General features: G+C 55.1%; 1 protein-coding gene across 4 annotated transcripts in view; it reads right to left on the bottom strand.

Moving 5' to 3' along the window:
- The window catches only part of NFATC2 (nuclear factor of activated T-cells, cytoplasmic, calcineurin-dependent 2), a 119605-nt gene that overhangs the window by 46206 nt on the left and 62652 nt on the right, over positions 1-10747 (bottom strand). For all 4 annotated transcript variants that reach the window (XM_004687483.2, XM_004687485.2, XM_004687486.2 and 1 more), the window contains exons 4-5: positions 7402-7604; positions 6294-6466 (exon numbers count right to left, since the gene is read on the bottom strand). In XM_004687483.2, coding sequence (XP_004687540.1) covers positions 6294-6466; positions 7402-7604 — 376 coding nt within the window. The remainder of the gene's footprint in view (positions 1-6293; positions 6467-7401; positions 7605-10747) is intronic.

Here is a 10747-nt window from a genome sequence, read left to right on the forward strand (position 1 = left end):
AGAGCCCCAGCGGGGAGCCTCAGCAGCCCACAGAGAAGCCCCCTTGGCCTCAGCTGCTCCCCAACTGCACGCCCCTGGCACCGCCACCTGGCAGACCCTGCCGTGCTCCGCACCAGCAGGGAGGGCGGGCAGCAAACCTGGACAGCTCGTGCTTGTCAGCCTGCACCCCAGCCGGGGCGGCCCGTGCGGTACCCTGGGCAGCGGCTACAGCAGCCAGGAGCTAACCGCTGTCCCAGAGGAGGAAACTGAGGCACAGTGTCCTGCCTCTCGCCCCACTCCCATCCCCACACCAGCTGTTAGGCTGAAACAGCCGTGAGTGACAGAGACGGAGCCGCACCCCAGCTCACGCCGGACCCCCAGCACACGGCCCCCCCACAAGTGGGCTGTCATGACGAGAGGCTTCCCGGTCACTCCTCAGACGTCCCCTTTGAGAACAGGCCTGGCTCAGGGCTGCCGGCTGCCCTCTGCCCCGTTTCCCCCAGATGGACTGTTCCGGCGCCTCGAGGGGGACAGTCCAGCGCTGTGTGGTGGGAACGAGCCCCCAGATCTCTGGGGGCCTGGAGCAGGAGATGATGTCACTCTGGAGTCTCAGATTCATCTGTCACTGGGGCTGTCACTCAGTCTCCGTCGGGACCCAGGAGGACGAGGATGTCACAGCCGGCCGGGCTCCTTCCCGGTCGAGTCGTGTGAACACAGGCAATTTATTTATGGAACTGGCCTGCGCTCCCGCTCCCCCTCTGGGGACTGCGGCCGTTCTCACGACGAGCCAGCGGGATACACTGTGCCCAGCGCACAGTAGGTGTCGACCACTGACACCGTGCCCAGCGCACAGTAGGTGTCGACCACTGACACCATGCCCAGCGCACAGTAGGTGTCGACCACTGACACCGTGCCCAGCGCACAGTAGGTGTCGACCACTGACACCATGCCCAGCGCACAGTAGGTGTTGACAGTCGCCAATTTCCCGTCCCCTTTTCCCGCTCCCGCTCCGTGCCCTCACATGCCCTCAACTGCTCTCTGCCTTTGCTGGTCTCTGACGACAGAGCCGCTACTTGGCGCTGGTTACTCTGCGGATGCGCCTTAATGGAAGTCCATGCAGTGTCCCCCCCCCCGGAGGACAAGGACGCCGGTGGAGCCCCGGCACCGCCTCACCGCGCAGGAAGGGACACTGGAAGTCACAGACCGAGCAGCTCACTTTCCTTGTGACCCAGCAACCCCAATGCAGACATTTACCCGAGAGAAAAGAAAGCCTCTGTCCACACAAGGACTCGAAAGACACTGTCCACGCCGCTGCTCGGTCCCACCCGCCCCCCGGAAACTACCCAGTGTCTACCAGCGGTAAACAAACAATTGTTGTACTCATACAATTGAATACTGTCTCGCCCTAGAAAGCGATGAACTACCAAACCTCGCAACAATAGCACTGAATCTCGAAAACACGGCGCCAAGCGAAAACAGCTGCCACAGAGCGCACATTGTGCAAACCCACTGCGCGGAGCCCGGCGGCGCGGGCCAGAGGGCGGCACAGGGGCCGCCTGTGTGCAGGCCCGGAGCGGCCGCAGGGGCCTTCTGGGGCGAAGGCCGGGCCAGCCTGGCTTTGGGCGGTGGTCCATGGGCGCCTCCACTTGTCAGAGACCACTGAGGACTTACAGGAGAGCATGCTGTCGCTAAGGACACCTGGCCGAACACACCTACGTCGAGAGAGAGAGGTACTGAAGAGAGAAAATTCACTTTCTAGCCTGCACCCCATCCCCCCAACTCCTGGCGAGTGAGCAAAGTGACTCCCATTCTGTGTCTGGGGCGGGCCGCCTGGGTGGAAAACGGCTTTCTGAAATGGATGGTCAGAGAGCCCGGCAGGGCAGTGAGCAGGCCCCAGGGGGCCCGGGCCTTGGCCTCTCCGGACATCTCCCTTCTTGTGGCCACTTCTCTCCTGCTGGGCAGTCCAGGAGGGGCGTTTCGCCTTCTCTCAGCAAATCTTCTAGAAGACAGTCCCCGCGCTAGCCCCCACCTTGACATGAGACTGACAAGAAACCATGCTCTCAGAGCTCAGAAAGGAGACCCCATATTCAGTGGGGTTTAGGAAGGTTTCCCCATCTGGGACTGTCTAAATGGGGGCATTGGACCAGGAGGAGTTAGCTGAGTGACTGAAAGATGGAGGGGTGGAAGGGGAAGTGGAGTCGACTGGTCTCAAACTCGGGGACACCTCATTATTGGAAGGGCAACCATCTGAAAAGTCCCTATGCCCAGAGCACACCCCAACCCAGCAGAATGGGAAGTGGGGGACACTCCCCATAGACATATCACTCCTCAGGGGATTCTCACTTTACAGCCAAGTTGGAGGACAGGTGTCCTGGGTGGAGGTGACAGCATGAGTGAAAGCCTGTGCCTAGAACCAGAGGAAGGTCCCAGTGGAGGAGAGAGCATGAGGAGAAGTGAAGAAATGTGGCTGGGAGGGCAGAGCCCCCCAAACCGCCCCTGGCCCGTAGAACATGGCCGCAGGTAAGGAGGGAGATGACAGCACCTGGATCAGGAGGGGCCCAAGCGGGTGGCGTCCTGACAGGAGGCAGGAAAGCACACGGGAGACCCTGAGCACCTGTAGGAGGGGAGCCTGCAGGCCAAGGGCAGCGGCCACTCCCTGCTGGGCACAAGGACTGGCCCAGTGGGGCGCCTCAGGGCTCCCGCTGACACGCTCTGGAGCTTCTGGACTCCAGCACTGAGAGGGAACCGTTTCTGGCACGTGGGCCTCACAGTCGGTGGCAACCGGCTCTACAGCCCTGAAAAACTCAAAGGAGAGAGACGGGCAGAGAGATCAGCCACCACGGGGAACCGGGAACTTGGAGCTGAGAGCTGGGGAGCCTGTGGGGGGTGGGGAGCCCCCCACATCCGGGGGCTGTCTCTGGGGAGTTGTGTGGCTGGGGGGAGGACCTGAGGGTGACCCCCCTCACCCCGAAAGACCTCGCCAAGTTCCCCAGCGAGGGCCGCAGCAGAGTGATCTACAGGCCGGGAGCGGGAAGGGGACAGGCAGCAGGCAGAGCTGGAGGGCTGAGAAGCTTCAACGTAGCCTGTGCTGAGGAGGAAGGAAAAGCGTCTCCTGGCAACACGGAAGAGCTAGTTGATAGAAGCAGAAGTCTGGGGACGTGCGGGTGCCCATCTGTGCCGAGGTGAGGCTGGGCCTCAACAGGCTGGCGGGCAGCCAGGTGCCCGGCCAACAGCCCGCTCTCCGGGCACGGGCTCTGGGGCTCAAGCTCTCTACGGTCTGGGAACTTACCCTAGGTCCCTGGGACCTTACATCAAAGGCACCTCCAGAGTAAACAAGAGCCTCCAGGGAAGTGTTTTTCTTAGCAACTCGCCCTCCCCAAGGAGCACACGCTAAGTCGGTGAGTCAATAAATATTTATTGTACACACTGTGTCAATACGTGTTATGGACTAATTGTCAATAAATATTTATCGACTATCTCCCCGAGGGTATGCAGTCTGCCTCCGAGGAGGCAGTAAATATTTACGGAAGCACCAGGCACAGGTCTTGGAAACTGGAACAGTGAAGGCAGCGGGGAGACGGCCCAGCTGCAGCTCCGCCTGGGGTTACGAGGAAGGGGGTGTGCCGGCACCGAACCCCAAGCCCGGGGTGGCGCAGAACGGAGGGCCGAGACCGGCTCTGAGGCTGCGGAGTGAGGGCGAGTGGGCCGCGTTACCAAGAGCACCCCGGCTCCCTTGTCTGTCTGAACAGGGAGGGTGAACCCCCTAGAGGCTGACACAAAGCAAAAGCTAAGGCAGCTCTGGGCAGGGCCCTGGCGCCCGCGGCCTCCCAAGGCGGCCATGGCACTGGCGGCCTGCGGCTGGGTGACGCTCCTTCGGCGCCCAGATGGACCGAGATAAGGGTGCCGCTAGGGAGGAAGCTGAGCTCCTGCCCAGAGCCCTGCTGAGTCCCCGTTTCCCCTCCTTGCACAAACCACAGCCCCATCCTGGAGAATGAGTCACTGGCCAGAAACAGGTATTTCTCAAAATCCCCCAAATCACTGAGGGAAGAGCCCAAGTTTCCTTCCCAAGGCATCTTCACAGTCGAGCCAAGGGCGGGGCTGTGGGGTGGGAGGCGGAACCGTGAGGCTCTGGAGCACAGGGTGGGTCTGCCCCGTAGAACAGGGGAATCCCCAGGTTTCCATGATGCTTTGCAACTCTTGTCTGCTTGGGCCCTTCTCCGCCAACACCAGCGTACAGACTCGCCGCCCCGCCCAGCCCCTTCCACACCTCCACTAGCAAGGCTGGAAGAAATCAGAGGGCGCCTTCATCCCTTTCCAAAGACCAAGACCAGTTCCGGCTTCCTTCTGTCCTCATGGCTTCTGATCCTGAGGGCAGCCTTCCCCATCCTTCCTGCATAAAATATTCATAGTTCCCCTTATTCACCAGGGTCTGATTACAAGGACCTCTGATTAATTGAAGCCAGGTGCATGTTCTGTCTGATGCTTGACTTTGTTGCTGCTTTTTAAGAATCAGGAGATTTTACTTTATCTTTAAGAATCAGAAGATCTGGCCCTCCCTGGTGGGGCAGCGGGTTAAAGCACAGCACAAAGAAGCTAAAGCCACTTCCGCATGAGTTCGATCCCCAGCCCCGGAGGTGACCCCAGGGCGCGGCAGACCTCTCCTGGCCCGCCCGCTGCTCCCCTCAGCAGTGTACTTTGACATTCTGCCTGTTCTGCTCCCCACTCTGTCTCTGGTGAATCCTCTCACCCTCTGCATCTCTGGCCTGTACCCCAGTTCTGTATGAATAAATAAATAAATCTTTAAAAATAAAAAAGAATCAGAAGATCCGGCCTCACCGAGTCTGGATTCCCACACGGGAGACAGACGAGCGGCATGTGCTGGGAATGTGCCGCCCAGCCCCAGTCTCCACCACTCCCTATTGCTACCTCATGTCCGTGATTTCTATGGCTGTGGTAGGGAACTGTTTCTGGGATGCCCTAGTTATGATAAAGAGGTAGAGCGGGGAGGCTTAACCTGGAATAACTGAGTTTAGAAAACGACTCCCACAAAAATATTCCTAAAAGAGAAAAACTAAATATATATACTAATACTTTTTGTTTCTGACAAGATGTTTACTTTTGTCCTCCTTTATGTTTTCAAAAGTGACTTCTAGGGCCCTCCCTGGTGGCGCAGCGGGTTAAAGCACAGCACTAAGTAGCTAAAGCCACTTCAGCACGAGTTCAATCCTCATCCTGGAGGTGACCCACAGGGCGCCACAGACCTCTCCTGACCCGCCCGCTGCTCCCCTCAGCAGTGGACTTCGTCAGTCTGCCTGTCCTGCTCCCCACTCTGCCTCTGGTGAGTCCTCTCACCGCCCCTGCACCTCTGGCCTGAACCCCAGTTCTGTATGCACAAATAAATCTGTTTTAAAAAACGACTTCTAACCTCTCAAACACTGAATAAACCGTAAGCCTTGTTCTGTCTAACTGCAAAATCCAGTAGTAAAACTTGCAAAAATCCCCTATGAATGAAGCCTGGTCTAAATAAGCCAGGTTTCTGCTCAGAGCCCTCCCAGACGGCCGACCTCGACCCTTGCTGTCTAAAATCCCCACCTCTTTGCCTGCATCTTTATCTCCAGCAGACTAAGCTGGCTGCAACAGAGTCCAACGGTGCTCACCTGTGGCTCCCCAGCACAGTGTTGGACCCGCAGAGTCTCATAAACGCAAGTGGGGATGCAGGAGCCTGGCTCCTTGGTGCCAAGGCTCCAGTTCCAACCCCAGCCCTGTTGTTGTTCCACTGGAGGGCAAGAATCTCACAAGCTATAGAGTGGGCAGCAAGGCACCAAGGATTGTCAAGGATCGTGGCTGCCAGTGTGCCATGCCCTATGGATGCTGAGTGCTTAGCCCAGCGGTGGGCAGTGCTGTCCCCCAGTCGTGGACAGCTGCCGTGACATGGCTGTGACTCCTGCTCAAAGAGGAGCAGAAGAAGAAAAAGAAGACACCACGTACAGGGAAGCCATGCCAACTGCACCTACCCTCTGAGAGACCAGAACAACGTGTGTGTGGTCTGGACCATCTCAACAAAGCTGCTTGGCTACTCATTAGCCATATTATTTTTTCATTTCCTGTTAGGCCCCAAGGCCCCACAAGTAAATAGAAACAGAGAGAAACCCTTAAATGTGCCCCATCTCTGGCCACGCTGGTCATCTTGGGCCAGCAGCCAACCTGCGTGGGTCCTGGGTAGGCCCACTGGTACCTGGCCCATGTGAGTATCCAAGTGGCGGCGCAAGGACAGTCCCCCTGCCAAAAACCGACCTTGCCCAGACCCCACTTACAGCACTCGATGGGATTAGAGGCCGTCTGCAGTGAGACAATCCTTCCGCTGGACTCTGGAATGTGCACCCGAAAGACCAGCCTCACTCGGGTATTCTTTCTCCCGATGTCGGTCTCTCCTTTCCGCAGCTCGATGTCGGCATTTCTCAGCTTCAGGATCCCCGCACAGTCAATGCTGCCAGGAGGTTGAGAAGCCCATTGAAACCTGACTGCTCAGTGGGCAGGAAAGACCACCCACCAAACCACCTCGGTGAACCCAAATAATTCTATGGCCAGCTGCAGGGGAAACTGTGATGCAGACACTGATAAAGATTTCAGCCAGGAATTCGCACCCAGCGAGGGGTAAAACACTTACAGAGTAATTAGGGAAACTCCCAGTGAAAATTGCTTCTCTAGGGAGACCTTTTTCATGCCAACTTTTCTACTCTCAAAAGCAAATGAAAAACTCAAATAGGTAATGGGGGAGAACTGGTCACAGACCACTCAGTGGAGAAGGGCTGTAGACCCACATTCCACTTCCTCAACTTGACCGAGATTCTGTAGCCAGGTAAGAAAGTGCCGCTCTGGGAACCTGCACCGCCGTGTCTAAAAGTGAAACAGCGGCGAACTTGCTGCGGCTCACTCACTGGATGCAGGAAGAATGCAGAAAGGGTGGGAGGGGGGTGACAAAGCAAATGTGAAAAATGTTCATGTAAATCCGAATGAAGGAGAGAGAGGATTCTTGCCACATTTCTGTAAGTTTCATATTATTTCCTAATAAAAAAAAAATGTAACCCCCATCCTTGGGCACAGTGATTCTTAAATTTTAGCCAGACATTTATTGGCTTTGTGAGTTTCTTCAGGTCAAAAATTTTAAATGTATAGAAATCTAACCTCATGCCAAGCTACATAACCCAGAAACGTGAGACTTCGCCCTCCCAGTACACGTGAAACATATTAGGCATAGGAATTTTAAAGCGGAAACTTTCAAACAGAAATCTCTGCAGGCCCACTGCAGACTGGGGACCACCATCCATGCCTATTCCCACCAACTCCATCCTCTCCCAAATCCCTGCCACCTGGCCCCACTCACTCCCCCAAAGACCCAGCACAACTGGCCCCAGGCCTTACGTCGCCCTCATGTTGTTTTTTGGCTCCAGAGGAATCTCCAGGACTTTGGTGTTGCCGACAATCTTCTCGTAGCTGGTGGTGGTGACGGTTTTTCCTGTGATCCGGTGCACCTGGTAGAAGGCGTGGGGCTTCAGGATACGTTCGTCGGCCGTCCCGATGAATATTTGAAGCCCCAGAGGCTTATTTTCCATGTAGCCGTGGAGCTGGAGGAGGAAGGAGAAAACAAAGTCAGATTATTACCGCATCATTCACACACAGGGTGTGGCCCTAGCCCAACAAACAGCAAAGACCAGAGCCCTCAAGGGCAGCAGGAAAAGCAGGGGTTGGCCCATCATCTGGGGGGATGGAGAACTGGAAGCAACCTGATGTCCAGTCAGAGGGGACTGCTTCAATGACTTACAGGGGTTCTCTCTACAATGGAACATTGAGCAGCCCTGAGAAAGAAGGTGGTAGATCAGAACTGCATTTATGGAGAAGCAGCCAGAAACGATGGCTAGTTTGTGGTCAGTGGAAGGTTCAAGTCAATGAGAATAGAAAATCCAAAAAGAGAATCCAGCTCCAACTATGGTGACGGCACACGGGTGAATTGGTGATGGGAAGCCCACGGGGACTGCAGCTGAGCTGGAAAAAGGCACACAATGATGTAAATATCAGAATTAAAAGCACATCAGTGACATCCCTGGTCTAATGAGTTTGAAAAGGTAGAAATTTATGAACTGGCCAGAAAGACTTAAGACACATTGTTATCAGAGCAAAGAGATTTGCAGAAAAATGTAGATCACACAATATGAATTATCGTTTAAAATGCTGAATATTTTGACTCATCTACTTAAACACATGCAAATGTACTAGGGAAAGATGTGCAAGGATGTACTCCATACTGACTGCAATACAACCACTCTCAGGACAGAGGAGACCGAGGTTGAGAAATTGGCTAAAATGGACTTTAATTTTAATCACAAAGTCTTAAGAAGAACAGATGCCTGGAAACCTGTGAAATTAACGCTGAAAAATAGAAAAACAAACTGAGACAATAGAAAAAACAAAGCTGAGAATTTGAAGGAAAGTTCCTATCCCGCCACTCCCCAACTGAGAAATGTTGTGCAAACATTTCACCCTTTGCACCTCTGCAGTTTTCTCATCCAACCAAGGGCAGCCGCGACAGACAAGTCACTAATATCCCACCCTTCTGTGAAGTTCTACGGAACTCCAGGGAGGGTTCTTAGCTGACTGCCAAAAAGCAGACTGCTGGGCAGTGGATGATGACGCAAGACCTAGAGTCATCTAGCTGTCCAAGACAGTAAATAAAGATGACAGCAAAGTGACAACTCCAGTAGTGTCTCGTCACCACGAATGACTACAGGCTTCTGTGACAGCCCAGAAGCACCACATTTCCATTTTCAAAAAACGCCGGACAAGGCCAGTTCACTAAGATGGGATTCTCTCGTGTCCTGCTGAAAACTACCCAGAGACAGATTGGGAGTGGAGCACAACCAGGGGAGCACCTCTTTCATACTCTGCCGGGCCACGCCCACAGCATTCACATGTGGCAAAACACATGCATGTGTACCTCGTGTCTGACACACCTGAGAGGCACCCGATGGTGGAGACAGAAACGGGAGTCTGAGTCTCTCTCTCCAGCAAACTGAAGACAAGGTGCTGGGCTGAGATAAAGATCACAGGAAGGGCAGTGTCAAGATTTGTTTTTGTTGTTTTACATTTGGACCCAAAATAAACACATTTCCTCAGCTCACCTCCTGACTTTACCAGGATTGTCACACGGAGAAGGAGATAGGATAGTAGTGAGCTCTGACTTTCTGGGGTTCCTTCTCCCTCCCATGACAGAGAACAAAAATGCAGGCTGGGCGTACTCAAGGTAAACACCCAGGGAACACCTGCAGATAAAACTTGGCAAGTCGGCCCTCCCTGGTGGCGCAGCGGGTTAAAGCACAGCACTGAGAAGCTAAAGCCACTTCAGCATGAGTTCGATCCCCGCCTGCCCCGGAGGTGACCACATGGCGCGGCAGACCTCTCCTGACCCGCCCGCTGCTCCCCTCAGCAGTGTACTTCCTCGATCTGCCTGTTCTGCTTCCCACTCTGTCTCTTTAATCCTCTCATTGCCCCTGCACCTCTGGCCTGTACCCCAGTTCTGTATGAATAAATAAAATCTTAAAAAAAAAAAAAAAAAAAAAAAACTTGGCAAGTCACCCCATCTGCCTGGACCCAGCCGCGCACAAACCCTCCCTGCAGGCGCACGAGCCCAAGCCAAACAGCCCAACGATCCTTACAAAATTACCAATCAGACAGTCGCTCCTCTGCTTACAACACTCCAGAGACTTTCTATGGACTTAGAATAAAACCCCAACTCGGTGTCAGGTCTAGGAGGCGTCCAACCTCCTGCTCCTTGCACCCCACAAGATTCCTGCCACGAGCCGCCATGCTCTCCTGGGCCCACCAAGCTCCTTTGGACCGCAGGGCCTCTGCACAGTCACCTCTTCTCCCCGAGCATGACCCGCCAGCACATCCAGTGCTCAGATCTTCAGGTCTCTCCCACGCGCATGAGTTATACATGCCCAGTGCTGCTCTCTCAGCTTCCAAGAGCCAACTGCCACATTTTTAGGACTTCTGAGAGTCAGCAGACATCTCCGTGGTAGCTCGAAATCAGCCATGGTGGGTGAGCTACCCCATAAAAATTGGCCAATGCTACAATCAGGACTCTTTTTCCGGAGAATGGATGTTCCACCAGCATGGATGGCTTCCTGACCTTCTGAAATGTCCTTAGTGAGCGTTTCTCACCGAATCGCTCGCCCCCCACCTGGGGGTGCATGGTGGTAGGAACCTTTATTTCTTTTGCTCAGGGTGATCAATGACCTTGCTGACTAAATGGTCCCTGTCATCAACACGACAGTGTACACGACCCTCCGGCCAACGCTCCCTTAATCCCGCGCACGGATGATTCCATTCCCAGGTCAGCCTGGTGCTGCCTGACCGATGAGGAAGCTGAGGCTGGCCCCGGTCAGGGGACACTTGCTCAGTCAACTGTCGGCACAGGGCAGAGTCAGGATTTGAGCTCTGGGCTGTGGGGCTCCGACCCCACCCCCAGGCTGGCACATGCCCCGTCCCGGGGCACCTGGTGGACTCCCAGGCCCGCTCTGACCTGCAACTGCCGACCAGATCCTTGGAGCAAACGCCAGCAAGTGCTGAGTTAAAAGATCAAGCCTGGGCGCTCCCCGGGGGCGCAGCGGGGTAAAGCGCAGCACTGAGAAGCTAAAGCTGCTCTGCAGCACGAGTTCGATCCCCGCCTGCCCTGGAGGTGACCACATGGCGCGGCAGACCTCTCCTGACC

Source organism: Condylura cristata, unplaced genomic scaffold (assembly GCF_000260355.1).
Source record: "Condylura cristata isolate star-nosed mole 26May11 unplaced genomic scaffold, ConCri1.0 scaffold00022, whole genome shotgun sequence".
Lineage (NCBI taxonomy): Eukaryota > Metazoa > Chordata > Mammalia > Eulipotyphla > Talpidae > Condylura > Condylura cristata.